This window comes from Aedes albopictus, chromosome 3 (assembly GCF_035046485.1).
Source record: "Aedes albopictus strain Foshan chromosome 3, AalbF5, whole genome shotgun sequence".
NCBI classification, from domain to species: Eukaryota; Metazoa; Arthropoda; class Insecta; order Diptera; family Culicidae; genus Aedes; species Aedes albopictus.
Genome location: NC_085138.1, coordinates 356,045,574 through 356,064,386, shown reverse-complemented (window position 1 = coordinate 356,064,386; position 18,813 = coordinate 356,045,574). Strand labels below are relative to the sequence as shown.

The following is an 18,813-nucleotide window of genomic DNA, read 5'->3' as shown; positions in this document are numbered from 1 at the left end:
TTGGAAGGATTTCCGTGATTTCTCCTTTATCCCAGACTTCTTCTAGCAGATCCTTCTGTGATTCCTCAGGGAGTCACAGCAGAGATTCTTCTTGGAGATTCTTCAGAAGTTCCCTGCGATTCTTCCTGGAGATTTTTTTGAAATTCCTTAAAAGGCTGCTTCTGGGTTCTGGGATTCCTCCAGCTATTCCTTCCAGGATTCCTTCTGTAACTCAAAAAGATTTCTCCTAAAAGTGTGTTTTGAAATTTCTTCAGAACTTTTTCCTGGGCTGTACAGAAATAATTCATAAAAAAAATGATCCCGGAATAAACTATTGGAGGAACACCAGACGCAATTTAAGAGATTTCCAAAATGAACTTTCTGAAGAACTACAGAATAATCTGTGGGAACTCCTGAAGGAATTCAGAAAAGAGTTCCAAGTGAAATCCTGAAAAGTATTCCTGGAGATGTTCCAGGAGGAAGTTCCCGGAGGAGTCTCACAAGGACCTCTGAAGCAAAACGTCTTGAGAAATCCCGGAAGAAACTCCCGAAGAAATCACGAAGGAGTTCCCAGAGAAACCCAAAATGGGTCCTCAAAGGAGTCTCGGAAGAAATGCTTTGATGAATCTAGGAAAGACTTCCGGAATAAATCCTAGAAGCAGTTCGTGAAGAAATCCCTGCAGAAGATTCTGGAGGAATTCTGGAACGAGTTTGAAGAGGAATCCTGACAGAGATTCTTGAAAAAATCCTGGAGAGAGATCCCGGATTAAATCCCACAGAAATCCCAGAAGGAGGAATTCCTGATGTAGTTCTTGGAGAAATACCAGAAGGATTTCCGTGGTTTCTCCAGAACTTTATTCCAGAATTTTACAAGGAGATCCTTCTGTGATTCCTCAAGGAGTTCCAGCTGAGATTCCTCTTGGAGTTCCTTCAGAAGTTCCTTTTAGGAGGCTTCCTAGAGTTTATCTAATATTCCTAGAAATCTAGATCCATCCTAGAAAATCTAGATCCATCTGGAATGCCTTCAGAAGCACCTTCATTGATTGCTTCTGAGAAGGAAAAATGGATCCCGAAACGAACTATAGGACGAAAACAAGAAGAAACCCCGAGGGAAGTTCCTTAAAAATATCAAAAGAATTCTTCGAGGAACTTCTGTATCAACTTTTTAAGAAATTCATATAAAACATTGATAGCTTTCATCAGCTTTTTCTTCAAACTTTTCCTGATTCTACCCCAGCAATTATTTACAGTACTCCTTTGTAAATCATCCATTGGGTTCCTTTTGAAATTGCTACCTGGATTTCATTTGAAAATCCTCCAAAAAATCTATTCAGAGAGACTTCCAGAAATTCATTTTTGATTTTTTTTTCAGATCATTTTCCATGTATTAGTCTAGGAATTCTTCTACAATTTACTTCAGAATTTTCTCCATGAATAGTTTTATTAGAAATTCGTACATAGATTCTCTCAGAAATCCATACAAGAATCATTTTAGGAAATCATCCACGGATTCATTCAGAAATGGTTTCCGAAAATCAAATTGTCAGAATTCCTCAAGAAATTTCTCTAAGAGTATCTTAAAAAAATGTCCACACTCGCTTTAGAGACTATTTCAAAGTTTCCTCAAGAAATTCTTCCAGGTAGGGATTCGCACAGAATTTTTTTCGAGATTCCTCCATAAACTTGCTCAAAGATTACTTTAAGAAACTTTCTCTGGATACTTTCTAAAATTGTTCCAAGAATACCTTCGGAAATTACTCTAGGAATTTGGTCTTACATCTACCAAGGTTTCTTTCAGAAACAGCGCCCCCCTCCTTAACGGTTTCTTTAGATCCTTCTTCCAGGGATTCTTCTTGATATTCATCCTGAAATTCGCAAGAGCTTCTCCAAGATTTTTTTCCAGTGGAGTTTCGTGGGTTCCTTCTGAAACTTTCAGAAATTCTCCTAGGGATTCGTTTAGAAAATGCTTCGGATTTTCTACAGCGATTCTTTTTGAAATCTTTTCGAAGATTTATTCATAAATTCTTCTAGTGTTTTCTTCCGGATATCTTCCGGAGCTTTCTTCAAAAATGCGTTCAGATCTTTCCTCAACAGTTCACCACGGATTAGTTGAAGAATTCCACTAGGCTTTCCATTGGAAATACCCGCATGAATGTGTCCAGGAATTTCTTCTGGGAATCATACAGAAAAACCAGGGTTCATACAGAGATTCCTTCAGAACTTCTTCCAGAAGTTTCTCTGGCAGCTCCTCTGAGGAAAACCCTAAGAATTTCTCCATGGATTCTTTAATGAATTTATTGTACAATATTTCTTTAGTATTTCTACAGAAATTCCTCAAAAAAACAAATCAAGAGTTATTTTTGGGGATATTTTGATCTAGCAGTCACTCAAGGCGGTTCTCCAGGAATTCATACATGGATTCCTTCAAACTACGACCACGAATTGCTCATCGAATACTGTCCAAAAATCCTGCAAGAACTTTTCTGGAGGAATTCTTCAGGAATTTTTTTTTATCTGTATTATTTTAGCCATAGGCTAGTTCATCTCGGGACCCACGCTTTACTTCCCTTCCGAAGGAAGAACTCACATTTTTGCGAGTTTGTCGGGAGTGGGATTCGATCCCAGGTCCTCGGCGTGATAGTCAAGTGTTCTAACCATCACACCAGGTCCGCTCCACATTCAGGAATTTTGCGAAACATTTATTATTAAACTTTTCTAGAAATTCTACCCAAGATTTCCCAGTGTTTCCAGGAAGTTCAGGAATTTACCTGAGATTCTTCAGATATTCCTCCTGAGAATCATTCAAAAGCACTTTTGGATAATTTTACTGGAGATTTTTCAGAAATTTCTTCAAGGATTATTTCAAAAATTCCAGCTTGGATTCTTTCTGAAACTGCTTCAGAGATTCTTTCAAAACATCTCTAGAGGCTTGTTCATAATTTCTTCAGAGGGGTTTCTGCAAAAGATTTATTGAGTTATTTTAGCAAGGAATTTATTTCAAAGTTCAGCCATGGAGTTTTTTAGAAATTTATTTGAAAGTTTCTTCAACATTCTTCGATTTTTTTTTTCAATTTCCAATTCCTACAAGGATTTATATTTTTGGAAATGGATACTGCGTTTCCGTCAGATATATCTCCTGGAACTCCTTCGGAGATTCTTGCAGGAATTGTTTCAGTTATTCCTCCTGAGATTTTTTTTTCAAAAGTTCTTCCAAAAATAGCACAACAATATTGGAAAAAATATTGAAAAAAACCCTTGTGGAATTTCTATACAAATCCCTGGAGGATAGTCTAATTAAGATTATTTGAAGGAATTCTTGATTATTTTCTGGAAGGATTCCTGAGTAAAATTCCTGAGGCAATTCTGAAGCTACCTCAGGACATATTCCGGAAAAAATGCGTGTGAGAATACTTAAAGAAACTCATTAAAATATTTCCCGCAGAAAAAATATAATATAATCTCCTGGAGGAATTCTGAAAATAATTCCGAAGGGAAAAATGCTTGATAAATGTCCGGAGAGGATTCTGGAGAAATACGCAGAGGAACTTCAGGAATTTCCTAGAAATGTTTGCATAAGGAGTGTATCGGAAAGTAGTTGAAAATGTTCAGGATGCTCTATCTCGAAGCTGGTTTGGTCTTTTCATTTCGGTTCTTCTATGAAATCTTCACAATATAGTTAAGTTTAGAACAGCTTGGAAAAATTTGGAAAATGTTTAGTATTATTGAAAATATGGTTAAATGAATACACCTCTCAAAATAAAAATCTGCACAAAATGCAATATTGTTTAGATTTTTCAACATTTCAAAAATCTGTAGCGCATAAAATTTGTACGATAAAAAATCTGGAAAATAGTGATGCTTGTTAACAGTTATGTACACATAACATATCATTTAACACCGACTTTCAAAATTCATATTTTCGATAGAAAAATCTCCTATATCTACAAAATGGTCCACTCCAAAAAACGTCTATTTTTTCGTCAAACTTTGAAGATCTGCTTTCAATATCTTAAAAGGTAATAAAATTCTAATTTTTGCTCTAACTTACTCGTCCATAAATCAAAAAACATACCCTATTTAAAAAAATGCGAATTTTTCATTTTAAGTATTTTTTATTTACGTAAACATGATTTGGAGGAGCATAGAAAAAAGAGGTTCCTCAAAAATGGCATTTTTTCATTTTTAAGAATTGCGCTTAAATGCAGTGGAGATTTTTCTTGAAAAAAATAATTTGCCTATATCATGAGGATTCTGGAGCTTATTATATTTGCACAAAAAAGTTAACTATTTTCGAACATTATCGAACTTTTTTCGCAATTTCACTTTTTTAGAAGGTGTGCAAAAATTTAAAAACATGCGTTCAGTAATCTAGGTTAAAACCCCAGTTAAAAGAACATGTTAAGAAAATCATAAAAGCCATTTCTTTTTTCAAGGATTTATACAGTACCTCCAACAATAAAATTACTTAAAAGTTGTATTAAACTATTTTTGAGGTTATTGTAAACATTTTCAACTACTTTACGATACACTCCTTAAATTGCAGACAAATTGACTTGTGAATTTCTTAAAGAAATCCCTGAATAATTTCAGAGGGATCCCTGCAGGATTTTTTAATGGAGTTCTTGGAAAAAATCCTGGTCATCCTGTATACACCTCTGGAGGAGTTCTTAAAAAAAACTAATATATTTTCTGAAGAGATTAGTACACATACAGGAGATAGACAAAATGATCGGGACAGGCAAAATTCTCACTTTCCAAAAAATGTTCAACTAGCTGTAACTTTTCGAAGAGTTCATCAAATATTCTCAAATTTTCACTGTAAGTAGATCAACTAGTTGTGTATCAGTGGTCAGAATTTGGAAAAGTTCGGGCTATGAAGATTCTAGAAAAAGGCATAATTGGCCGACAGCTAACTTTGAGCTGTTATATCTCCGGATTCAATTAACCGAATGCAATGCAATTTTGACCATTTATGACTCATATAATAACCTATGAGATACTTTTAACTTAACTTAAAATTCTTAACACGGAAGAAAATAATATCGATTCGATTATTTTTCTAATAAAATACCAAATTTCAGCATCGTTTCAAAATTAAAGATGCTAATTATAGTTCATATAAATTCCCCCTAATTGACTTGGATATGAATATGTTTTGAAGGAAAGTAATAAAATTGTCGGTAAAAAATTAAAAAAAGTTATAAGATGCATATTAAAAATAGCCTAAAATTTACTAAAAAATCATAAAATAAATGAAATAGCTATAACATTTTCTTTTGTTAATAATTTCAAGTTTAGTCAAACGTTTTTTATTGCTACAGCTTTAAGTCATAAATGGTCAAAATTTCATTGCATTCGATTCACTGAATCCAAAGATATAGCAGCTCAAAGTTGGCTATCGGATAATTATATCATTTTCTGGAATCTTTATAACTTTCTGCAGAATAACCTGATCGTTTTCAAATATTGACCACTGATACACAACTACTTGATCTACTTACAGTGAAAATTTGAGAATATTTGATGCACTTTTCGAAAAGTTACAGTTATTTGAACATTTTTTTGAAAATTGAATGTTTTGCCTGTCCCGATCATTTTGTCTATACCCTGTAGGAGAAATGTTTTTTAGGGAAAATCCTGTGGAAAGAAAAAACAATTCTTCAGGAATTCTATTTATTTGGAATCTTTAAAAACTACCATGAAGAACAATAGAATCAGGTATTACAGGTATTCATAGAAGAATTTCTTGGAGTGACTTTTGCTGGAATTGCTGTTTTTGGAAATTTCTTGATGCATCACCGAAAAAAAATCGAAAAGATGAAGATATTTTCGGTCTGAATAAATCCTGGCGGAATACCTGGAGGAATTTCTGAAAAAAACTAGGAGCTAGGAGTTACATCTTCTGAGATTTCTGGAGAAACCCTTGGATAAATTCCAAGAAGATTATCTTGAAAAAAATTTAGATGAATTCCGGGGGAAATTTTCAAAGTAAATTTTCTGGAGGAAATTCTGATAATGTTCCTGGATGAATTCCATCTGCAATGTTTAAAGAAATACATGCACGAACTTCTGTAGAAATCTGTAAAAGGAATTTTCTAAAGAATCCCTGAAGCAATCCCAGGAGGAATTTCTGAAGAAACCAGTGGGCTAGTTTCAAGATTAATTTTTTGAGAAATATTTCGAGAAACTTCTTAAGAAGAAACAGGAATTCCTGAAAGAATCTCTGGAGGAACCTCTGAAAAAAACTTCATAGAAATACATGGACAGAAATGTCGACTTAAGAGATACCTGGAGGAATCTTAAAACGTATTCTTGCCCAAAATCATTCTCGGAACTCCTGCAGTAATTTTCATAATCTGAAAATTCTGAAAAATTGTTGCTAAATTGGCGGTGTTCCTGAAGATAGAAATGCAAGAAGTTCAGCGAAATTTACAAAAAAAAAACATGAAATATTAATTCATGGATGGCATTCTTCGGAATTCGGTGCAATATTGAAATCATTCCGTGCGGGTGTTTCAGTATATTAGGCACTGAAATTAATAAAACTTGAGTAATCACCTCTGACAGCACTGATCTGGGATTCGTCCAGGAGCTCTTCCCACAATTCATTCAGATAGTACTCCTGGGATTCCTACAGATATTCTTTCTGTATAAGGGACTTCTGGAGGAATTCCTTAATTGCTTCATGGAAGATTTCCATTACGAACACGTGGTATATTTCCAGAATGCACTGGATTAATCCGGAAAAGAGTTTCTGTAGTAATCCCGGAATTAGTTGCAGAATAAATCCCGGAAGTTATTCCTGGGGGAGCTCCCGGAGATACCCTGGAAGCAGTTGCCGGAGAAATTCCGGAAGGATCTCTGAAGCAGTCCCAGAAAGAACTTCTTGAGGAATGCAGATAGAAGTGCTTGGATGAATCCCAGAAGGAACACCCGAAGGGGTTCCCAGAGGAATCCCGAAATGAATTCTTTGAGAAATCTGGGAAGGACTTCCTGAATAAATTCTAGAAATAGTGCGTTAAAAACGGTAGAAGTTTCTGGAAGAGTTCCAGGAGGAAAACCGGCAGAAGTCTTTGGTAAAAACCTTGGAAGCTCCTGGAGTAATTCGCACAGAATTCCCAGAAGAAATTCCTGGAGCAATCTCGGAAGTAATTCCTGATTGAATCCCAGAAGGGGTCCTTGGTGAGGTTCTTCGAGGAATACCGGAAGAAGTTTTTGGAGGATATTCAGAAGGATTTGCATGGTTTCTTCAGAATTTTATTACAGGTTTTTTTCTAGGAGATCCTTCTGTGATTCTTCAGAGAGTTCCAGCTGAGATTCTTCTGGGAATTTCTTCAGACGTTCCCTTTGGAATTCATTCTGGAGTTTCTTCTGAGATTCCTGAAAAGATTTCATCTGGGATTCCTCCAGAAGCTCCTACTCCTACTACATTCCTTCTGAGACTCTTTAATAAGGAGTCCTTATGGAACTTCAAGTAGTGTCTTCCGAGATTGTCTTAATAATTTATTTTGGAATATCTTTAGAAGATTTTTTTCTGGATAACAAAAAGAAACTCCGTGGAGAATTCCTTAAAAATATTGAAAAAAAAATCCTGGAGGAATTCCTTAAAATACTCCAGATGGAGTTCCCTAGTAAATTATTGGAAGATTTCCATTATGAACATATGTGGGATTTCCAGAATGGACTTCCGGAAGAATTCCAGAAGGATCTGTAGGAACTCCTGGAGGAATTCAGAGAAGAGTTCCTAAGGGAACCCTGGAACGAGTTTCTGAAGGTGCACCCGGAAGAATCCAGGAAGGATTTCTGAATCAATCACGGAGAGAACTTTTTGATGAATTCCGGAAGAAATCCTTGGAGGAATCCAGGAAGGACTTCCTGATTACATTGTAGAAGAATCTCGGCGGAAGTTTCTGAAGGAATTCTGGAAGCAGTTCCAGGAGGAATCCCAGAAGAGGTTATTTGCTGTAATTCCACAGAAATCCCAGATGGAATTCTTGAAGCAAACTCGAAAGTAATTCCTGAGATTTAAATGCTAACCTAAGAAATTCACAAAGGCATTGTTAAAAGAATTCTTTAAAAAAATCCCGAAGGAATTTTTATGAGAATAACCGAAATAATTTTGCCAATGAAATGGTCTCTGCTACCCCTCTGTGCTTATCGGTTAGATTTGAGGAGGGCGCTATTCAATTGTCTCGTTCGTATCCTCATCCGTGAAATCTTCCTCTGGGTTCCACTTGAGTGGTTCTGGTTGATGCTGCTGTTCCCGCTTCTGCTAAATAACGGTGCATTCAAATATGCACAATGACGACAGTGAATGAAATGTCCTGAACGCTCTACTCTCGCCATGGCTGAGCTGGCTCCGGTTTGATTGATTACAGTTTAATTTGTTGTACTGCTGTGGAAAAACGCTTGCCAAATGTTTCGGAGAAACGGGGGTCGAGAGATTCAATTACGGAATGGCGTGCGGACGGGTGGGAGGCAAAAAAAGGGTGCGACAGAAGCACTTAATGGCGATGATATAATGCCATTTAAGTGATCTCCCTAGCATTGTCTGGGATTGTAGGGTCTTGGGTGAATTCATTATGAGTGTTTAAATGAGGAAAAATTTCGCTGCATGAGGACTATCTTTCCTTAGGATGAGGATGGAAATAATTGGGACAACAGATTTGATTGATCAATGGAGATTGATCGCATCGGTGAGAATCCGACCATTTGGAGTTAAATTGCAGTGAGACAAGTAAAGGCATTATTTTTTCATTAGAAACGATTGAGTTGCAACAGAGATAGAGACTGGTACAACTCCTACAGCTTGATTTTCCTTTCTATGGAAGAACACTGATGTTTTTTGCAGTAGGGTTCGATCCCTGGTTCTCGGCTTTAATACCATTTTATTCAAAGAATGATCAATGAGAAATCAAAACTTAATTTATTTAGTTTGCGTTCATTCCACAAAACGTATGAGCTCTTATAAGTTTCTTCGAGAACTAATGCAGAAGTTTCTCCACAAATTCCCCCTGTAATTAATTCTCCTCATTTATTTTAACGATTCCTCCAGGAGTTCTTTTGGATAGTCCTTCAGGAATTCCTTAAGGGATTCCTTGAAACTACTATAGATTCCATCCAGAATTATTTTAGATATTCCTCATAGAATTCCTTCGCGGATACCTTCTGGAATTGCTACAGGGATGGCCCAAAAATCTTTTGAAAGCCGGACAATAGCACATGTTGCCAGGATTCGTCCAGGACCTCCTACAGGATGCCTCCAACCAAACCCCTCCCCCACCCCTTGTACGCTCGGATATGATAAGAAATTATGTTAAGTATTCTAGCAAGACTTCGTTCAGATAGATGTCCATCACCACTGAACATTCTGCCAAGAAATCCTTGGAGATTTCTAAAGTATTTCTTTCAAGAAATTTCTGACGATGCTTTCGGAAAGATACATTTTCAGAAATATATTTTTGCGAATTCATTCAGAATGTCGTGTTTCTAGATATATTTCCAATGATACCTTATGAAATTAATCTAGAATTTCACCAGGATTTCTCCAAGCTTTAGTTATTTTTTTTTATAATTCGAAAAGACATTATTTTACGCGTTCAACGACTGTTTGATAGACTTTTTTGATTTGTTCTTTCAATGGTTTATTCAAGAGTTGCAAGATTTTGTATGAAAAATGTTTTATATAGTCAAACAGAATAAGAAAACATACATTTCTACAAAAAGGAATCCTTTAAAAATCCAAGGGATATCTTTCTAGAGATATTATTCTTCAAATCTTTAAACGAAAAAAAAATCTTCAAACGTCTAGGAATTCTTGGAAAAGTTTCGGATTAAAACTTATGGAAAATACCATTTAAGCAGTTTTAAAGAAATCAATGAGGAAATTGCTGAAATTCTTGAAGATATTCTCGAAGGAATCTTTGGAGGTGGAATCTTTAAAGAAAATCTAGGTCAAATTTTTCAAAAAAAAATCTGGGAAAAAATCATCCAGAATTTCCTGAGGAATTTCAAACGGAACCCTTGAATCTCTTGGAGGAATCCAGAAGGAAATATTGAAGAAAATTCAGGGATTTTCATTTGGAAATGTCCGTAAATAGTATGTAGAAATTGCAGGATAATTTGGAAAATAAATCCTAGAGAAATCCTTGAAGACATTTTTGGAGGAATCCTTGCATAACTACCCATAGGAGAAATCAATAAAAACATGGAGGAATCCGAGATAAAAATTACGGACTGATTCCAAAAATAACTTTTGAAGGAAACCAATCAAAAATAATTAAGGAATCCTTGGAAAGCTTTCAAAAAAAAACCCTCGAGAAAATTCCAAAGAATGTTTAGAAGAAATTTCTGGAGGGAACTTCAGAGAAAATACTGAAAGAATTCCTGGCAAGGTTTTTGAAGAAATTCTTGGAAATGTTAAAATATTACTACAGTAGAAATTATTTTTTTTTATTATTTTTTTTATTTTTGAGAGATTTTTTTTTGTAAAATGTTCTATACGAAACCACTACAGAAATCCCAAAAAGAATCTTTGGGGAAAAAGTATAAAAACTATAGCAGAAATGTCTATATAAATAATTGTATTATCTTGCAGAAATTTCTTTGGTTTTCTTGGAGAAATGCGTGCAGAAATACATCGAAAAAATAAAAAAAATAAAAATCCGGAGAAATTTTTGACGCAATTCATAGAAAAACATTTAAGAGGAAACCTCGGAAAGCTCTCGAATAAATATATGAAAAAAATCCTCAAATTTTTGTAGAAGTTTAGGTGAAAATTTCTGATTAATTTATACCGGAATTTCTAAAAAAAACTCCTGGAGAAGTCTAGAATAAATGCTTGAAAAATGTTCAAAAAAAAAAAATAAAATGTGCACTCAATGAAGAAATTCTTTGAAAACTACAGGAGAAAGTAAAATAATTATCAATACTAGATAAATTATTGTCGAAGTTGCAGAATGAATGTTTGGAGAAGGTCACTGGTAAGTTTTTAGGAAATCTTTGGAAAAACTGTTGTAAATATGTTTAACAATTACTTGTAAAAACCCTAAAAGGTAATCCTAGAATAAGCTTTTGAGAAACGCTTGATTATATGCTTGAAAACATTACTCAAGAAATTATTAAACAAGTTTTGAAGGAATGCTTAGATTCATTCTTGGAAACATCCTTTCAAAATCCCAAACCAATGCTTCGATATTTGTTTTAAGAAAAGTATTTTTAGAAACTCGTGGCGAAATGCTTGAAGATTTTGTTTAAGAACATGCCACGAAGAAGTTTATGAAGAAAAGCAACGAAACGAATCTTCAAGAAATTTTTAAATTGCTAGAGAAATTTTTGAATGAATATTTGAGAAAAATCCAGAAAAATACGTGTCGTGTTTTTTGGAAAAATCATTGGAGTAAGATCATGGAGATATCCTTGGTTGACCTCCTGGAGATAACGTTGGCACCCTAGGAAAATACTTCAAAAAAACACTGAGATAATTCTTGGAAAAATCCAGGGCACATCGCAAAAGAGGATTCCTTAAAAATTGTAGAGGAATCCTTGTAGAAGTTTCAGATAGGGGCTGTCCAGCAAACACGTGGTAATTTTTCAGGATATTCTCCCCTCGCATGGTCTTTCGTTCTTACAAAAAAATGTATGGACTATGGTCTTTGCCGTTACAACCCCCTCTCCCCCTTAATGGCCACGCAGTTTTTGGACGGCCTCATATCCATGCAGAAATGCCTTCAGGATCTTTGAAAAATCATGGAGATCCTTGAACTTCTGGGGAAATTTTGTGATGAAAAACCTAGAGGAACTTCAATTGAAAATCCAGGGAAAATCGTCTGAGAACTCCTGGAGAAATGACTCCTCTCCTCATCATCTTATCAATCTTGGAGAAAGGACATTTCAAGGGCCTACGTGTTACCCCTTGCCCAGTAACGTTTCGTCGAACTTGAGATAACCATATCAAACAAATCTTTACACCTCAAGCTTTTATAAAACTTTTTTTTATAATTGTTTACCGTTAATAATATAAGATCATATGTTTTTAATTTCTTCTTATTCGTGAATTTAAACTAATTCTTCACAATTACATAAAATCAGTCTAGGACGAAATGTTAAAATAAATTTCTGAAGAACTACTTAAGGTGAAACTGGATGCATTTCCTAATATTTTAATTTTTGATTTTTGATTAATCACGGCGCAATTTTTTTTTCACAATCGGGTTTCAAACACATTTAGAGGAAGGATCAAGGTATTTCCTGATTTTTTTTCGTGGTGGAAAATGTTTTTCGTTTTTACAAAAACCATTTTTGAAGAAAATGTCGAAATCAAATGTTTTTTCTTTGTAAAAACGAAAAACATTTTCCACCACGGAAAAAAATCGGTGGATACCTTGATCCTTGCTTTAAATGTTTATGAAAAACGATTATGAAAATAAAATACAGAAACAGCTTCCTGAATTTGTTAGACTTTCTTGGGTTCCTTGAAGATATTTGTGGAGAAAGGGATCGATAAATGCACAATAAAATCTTGGGGAATTTTCCAATTCATTACAAATTCCTGGAAGAATTCCTGTTCAAAGCATACCTGGATAAATTCACGAAGAAATACTAGCAAATATTCGAAGAGTTCTTGAAGATATTCTACAAGAAAAACTTGTAAAAAATCATGTCAAAAATATTGAAACAATAACTATAGCATTTCTCGGGGACATACTTGCAGAAGTCGTAGAAGAAACCTTTGAGAAATAACTATTGAAACTATAGAAGTAAACCTTAAGGAACCACTGGAGAAAAATCCTAAAAGGATTCCTTAGAGGAATCCTTAGAGAAGTTTTAGGGGAAATTCTTAAAAAAGCCTTGGATGTTTTTCTGGAGAAATTCTTGTAGAAATTCATGGTAAAAATCTTTGAGAACTCCATAAGAGAAGAAAACTAAAACAAAATCGAAAAATTCTTAGTGCAGCTTGAGAAGAAGTCCTCGGAGAAAACTACTGATAACTGTCAGGAAAACTGTCGAAAATATTTACTAGGTTTAATCACCGCATGACTTTATCATAATTTATTTTAATTGGCTTCTTTCGGTGATATTGAAAAATTGATGAAATTTTTAAAAATTTCTCGCATCTTTGGAAATTCTTAGAAATAATTCTAGAAAAATGTTTTAAGAAATTCAAAGTGAAAATTTTGAAAAAAAAAATAGTCTTAAGAAATTCATAGAGGAACCCCTGGACACATCAAGGGGTCCTTTTAGAATCGTGAATCAATGCTTGGAAGTTTTTTAGGAAAAGTCTCTATAGAAAACCGTAGATAAACGGTTGAAAATATTATTAAGAGCAAGATACGAAGACGTTGGTGGAGAAAGGCATCGACAAGAAAATCCTGGAGGAACTCTTAAATTGGATGAATATTTAAGAAAAACAATATAAAAATCCTAAGAATAACTCCTGCAGCAACATTGACAAAAAACCCTGGAGGATTCCTCAAGGATCGTGAAGGGATGTTTGGACACTCACTGTATGGAAAAAAGTTGGAAGTTTTTTTTTTAGGAACCTTTTGAGAAATTTCTTAAGACCCCAAGTAACATTCTGATGGCAAATTAGGCATAAAGAAGTTTTGAGAACCTTCATAAACCTTTACCTTTGGTGTTATGATAGTTCTACGAACCTCTTCTGGCCTGTTTGACAAAAAAGTTATTCGGGACATCCTCAGAGAAATACCGGCAAAAACGCCTCAAAAATCTGTAGGGATCCTAGAGCTTCAGGAGAATTTTTTCGAAATTAATCCAACATTCTACGAAGAATTTTCCTACAAATTTTAACAAAAATTTTGAAGAAACCGTCGGTAAAATACAGAGCCAATTCTTAACTAAATTACTCGGAGATTTTAAGAAGAACAAATCTTGAAAATTTATTGAAGAAATTGTCAAAAACAAATCTACAGGAATCGGAATTGAAAAATACTCCGTGGTACAGATGAAGAACTTTCTCAACAAATTTTCAAAAATTCTGGAAGAATTTCAATTAAAATGCCATGAAAAATCACCTAAGAACTCCTGAAGAAAGCATTCAGAATAGTTCGTGTAGAAAATATTTCAGAATTCTTAAAAAAAATCTTGAAAAAATTCTCTGAAAAAACAAATAATAATGGCCCAAAATATCACAAAAATTGTTTTCTGAAAAATCCTTGAAGAAATTTTTCTGAACAGGGATCGTCAGTGTGTGGCTGCTATTTTTAGGCAATATTGGCGCCATCCATGTCAGATTGCTGAACGTTTTGGAGAAGGGGAAATGCAACAGCAATAATTCGCCGCGGCAGTTCGTAAATATCACAGCGTCGGCGCAAGCTCATGGAGATGTTGGAGAACTGGGAAATGGCTGTGTGATAAAGGATCACGTTGGTGCGTGGATTACCGATTGATAGGCATATAGTGACAGACTGTATGTAGCGATTAAGTTCTTAAGTTGTTGTGCAGTTTTATCAGGTCCCTTCATGAAGTTTTCCAATGATTTCTACTGTTTTATTTTCTATGAGTTTAAATGGGATTCTATCGGTATTTTATCAGTGTTTTTATTATATTTTTTTTTCAGAAGTTCATCAAGGGATCTCTTGAAGGAATCTTCAAAAAAAGAACCTCTAAAGATTCCTTCAAGAATCTCAAGAAAATCCTCGATCCAGTTTTTCGGGATTACCTGTCTTCAAGAATTTTCTACACAACTTTAGCTAGAATTCATCCAGAAATTCCTAAGGTTCTTCCAGGAACTCTTCAAAGAATTTCTCTACGAGTTTCGCCAAGAGCTTCTCGAAGTTTTCCTTCAGGAGTTTCTCCAGGAGCTTCTCAAAGAGTTTCTCCGGGTATGTCTGGTGGGGTAGCGCAGGGAATTCCTCCGGATGTTCCAAATACTCTAATGCAAATCGAAAGATTCATAACAAATTCTCAAAGGATTTTGGAAAATTTTACTTGAATTTCTCTGAGCTTTCCATCACAGGTTTCTTCAGATTTTTTTTCTAGAGTTTTCCCAAAAAGTTCATAAAGAATTCTAAATATTATAATTATTATTATTATTTATTTAAACTTTCAATTTTGAAACAAATTCGCAATAGAATGCGATAAAAATTGTACATTTCGCTTCCCCACGAACTTTCTATTAAGTTTTTGAATTCTATCAAGTTTTTTTTTCAGATTTTTCCCCAGAAGTTAAATTTTAAGAATTCCTTCACTAGCAGTTAAACAGTTTAATAAAAAAAATCTAGTAGTTTCTCTAGAAATTTGTCTAATAATTCTCCAAAACTATTTTTACTAATTTCTCCGAGAGATTTTATAGAAAATCATCCGAGTTAATCTTCAAAAACTCATCGAAGAGTAAAATCTACTCGAGACTCGTGATGGAATTGAAAAAAAAGGCTCCTAAAGTGTTTCCCTTGATTCTTTGAAGGAATTCACAAATTCTTAGAGAACATCGCGAATAAGCAATCTTTAAAAATTCTAAAAAAACTCTTGAGGGTTTTTTAAGGAACTTCCAGAGAGATTATTTCACAAAACTCGATGAGAAATTCCTAAAGCATCTCCTCGAGAGATTCATGAGAGAAATTTCTACAATGACTTCAAGAGAAATGTCATAAAAAAACCTTAACAAACCCCAGCAGGAGTTCCTGAAGGAACTTCTGGAAGATTATCTACACTAATTTCTGGAGGTATTCATTCAATAATTACTGAGGAATTACTATCAGAATTCTGGGAAAATTTTAAGGAATTCTCCTAAAAGAATCACTGCAGAAACTTGTGGAGCAAATCGTGAATGTATTTCTAGAGGAACTGTTGGTGCAACTCCTGGAGCAATTGCAAAAATGAATCTTTCAGAAGCCCCTAAATAACCACCTGAAATAATGCCTGACATTTTTGCTGACGCAAACTTCATTAGTACAAGCAGTAAAACACTTTGTGAAATAGCTTAATTGAAGCTGGATTTTATCGGAAACATTCGTGAGCTATATCTCATCAATCATCAGCGTCCCCTCGCCGGACAGAATGATTGAACCGCTGTCAAAAACCATTCTACATTGCCCTGAAAAAGATCTTCGTAATTAAACACTTTTCCCCATTTCGTAATTGTCTCTTCGACTTCGACGAAAAAAGAACCCTCTCAGTATTAATTACACCCTAGAACCTCGGTTGAATGCAGATCCATTGTTCCCTCCCCAAATCCCTTTTTAGAGAGACGCAGAGAAAAAAAATTGCGTACATTCCCCCCTCAAGCAAATATTAATAATCATCCTAATGGAGCTCACGTCAGTGGCGGCGGCGGGAGATGTTGCCTTTCACTCGGTATTTACCCAACAACGCTCCAACCGTCACCATCAGACCATGAGCGCATTGTGTGCGTGGCGGCGCAAGCAACATGTGTTAATGCATCAATTAAGTCATTCAAGTAAGGATCCTGTCAAATCAGAATCAGATGCATATTACTTGCGCTCTAAAATAGGGACGAACTGAAAACCCGATGAAATTGAGAACCCCAACAACAACGCAAGGATATGGAAAATGAAGACGACGATGACGAAGATGGATTGATTGTGGTAGTGGTGGTACTCCAACTCGGGAGGTCGATTTCGTCGTCGTCGTCGTCGTCGTCGTCGAGGGAAGATCTGGTATATTACATCTTCCTGGGGCTTGCCATGCAATCTATTGTTCCACTGCACAGCAGTGGAGAGAAGTGCCAGAAATCTCATTACCAAGGCACACGCTAGGTAGTTATTGCCGCCTATTGGGCTCAAGAATGCACAGGAAGCCAGCGAAACCGTATGAATAGGACGAGGCTCTCGAGAAAGGCAGAACCCGGCCGTATTTCAGTCTTCAATGAGGGGAAGAGCAGCTACAGCTTCGCTGATTTGTGAAGAGGTTTTGGCGAGTGGCGCGTCCTGTTGGGATGAAAATTACCGCCTCATGATGATGGAGGTCCATGATTGGCGAGCTGCTGCCTGTCTACCAGTGCTCTTTGTTTCAAAGGAAATATGATTTCATTTGAAGTAGGTACTGTTTGTTTGAAGAGAGGCACAACAGAAAAGGACTTACCGTCTATCATGAGGGATCCGGCTGGCAGCTGGGAGAATCGCGTCGAGGATGCTGGAGATAGCTCGAAGCCGTTCCGTAGCCAGGTGATGCGTCCATCGTCCACTACTGAGTTGCTTTGACCATTGGTGGAGGTTGGTGCGAGGCGGCACGGAAGGATGGTGCTTGAACCAGATGCGAGGGATTGGTTCGTTGGAACCAGCTGGAGTAGTGGAGGCGTGATGGAGTCCAGAGATGAGGTGACCTGCGAAAAAAAACGAAAAAAGAAAGAGATCATTGCGATTTTATTTTGAAAACCATACAAGTTAATCGAAATTCCCACATCCATTTCATTTCCAGTCCAATTCCAATTCATTTCCAGTCCATTCCAGTCCATTTCTAGTCAATTTCTAGTTCAGTTCTGTTCCAGTTCATTTCAGGTTCATTTCCAGTTCATTTCTAGTCCAATCCCAGATCATTTTCAGTCCATTTCCAGTTCATTTCCAGACCATTTTCAGTCCATTTCCAATCCATTTACAGTCCATTTGAAGTCCATTCCCCGTTCATTTCCAGTTCATTTTTTGTCCATTCCCAGTTCATTTGCAGTTCATTTCTAGTCCATTTCCAGTTCATTTCCAGTCCACTTCCAGTTCATTTTCAGTTCATTTCCAATCCATTTCCAGTCCATTTGAAGTCCATTCCCCGTTCATTTCCAGTTCATTTCCAGTCCATTTCTAGTCCATTTCCGGTTCATTTTCAGTCCACTTCCAGTTCATTTTCAGTTCATTTCAAATCCATTTCCAGTCCATTTCAAGTCCATTTCAAGTCCATTCCCGGTCCATTTTCAGTTCATTTCCAGTTTATTTCCAGTTCATTTCCAGTTCATTCCCAGTTCATGTGCAGTCCATTTTAGGTCCATTTTCAGTTCATTTCCAGTTCATTTCCAGTCCACTTCCAGTTCATTTTCACTTCATTTCCAATTCATTTCCAGTCCATTTTTTGTCCATTCCCAGTCCATTTTCAGTTCATTTCCAGTTCATTTCCAATTCATTTCCAGTCCATTCCCAGTGCATTTTCAGTTCATTTCCAGTCCACTTCCAGTCCATTTCCAGTTCATTTAAAATTTATTGTCAGTCTTTTTCCAGTCAATTTCTAGTTTAATCCCAATCCATTTCCAGTCTTTCCAGTCGATTTCTAATAAATTTCTAGTCCATTTCCAGTCAATCTCCTGTCAACTGTAGAATTTGCCTAAGTTAAAATACACGTAAATAAAACTTGAAAAAATATTTCCAGCCAATTTCCAGTCAATTTCCAGCCCATTTCCTGTCCATTTCCAGTTCGTTTCCAGTCCATTCCCAGTCCATTTCCAATTCGTTTCCAGTCCATTTCCAGTCCATTTGAATTCCATTCCCAGTCCATTTCCAGTTCGCTTGAATCCACTGATAGAGGTACATAGTTTCATGCTGACAGGTAACGTGTTCCAATGGACAATGCTTCGCACAAAAAAAAAATGATAGCCCGTAATAGGCTGAGTTATGATGAGGAATGCTATAGTTCATGGTACGTGGTAATCTTAGACAAGTTACTTTAGAGAACAAGTAGTTTGGGGTCTCGGATCAAATTAGCTCATGAAAGTTCAGGCATAATCTATATTCAAGGAATCGCCAGAATGAAGATCCAAGCAATGTTTCGCGCAGATGCGAAAATCTTGAGTGCCAGGTCAAGTCATGAACGTAGCGTACAATTCTGCGCCAATCGCAATCTATTCAGTATAGCAAGAGATGCGTTACTGTAGAT

General features: G+C 35.9%; 1 protein-coding gene across 1 annotated transcript in view; it reads right to left on the bottom strand.

Moving 5' to 3' along the window:
- The window catches only part of LOC109408718 (roundabout homolog 2), a 493,067-nt gene that overhangs the window by 55,697 nt on the left and 418,557 nt on the right, over positions 1-18,813 (bottom strand). Inside the window, exon 6 of the mRNA XM_062855310.1 lies at positions 17,041-17,281. Within this exon, the coding sequence (XP_062711294.1) occupies positions 17,041-17,281 (241 nt within the window). The remainder of the gene's footprint in view (positions 1-17,040; positions 17,282-18,813) is intronic.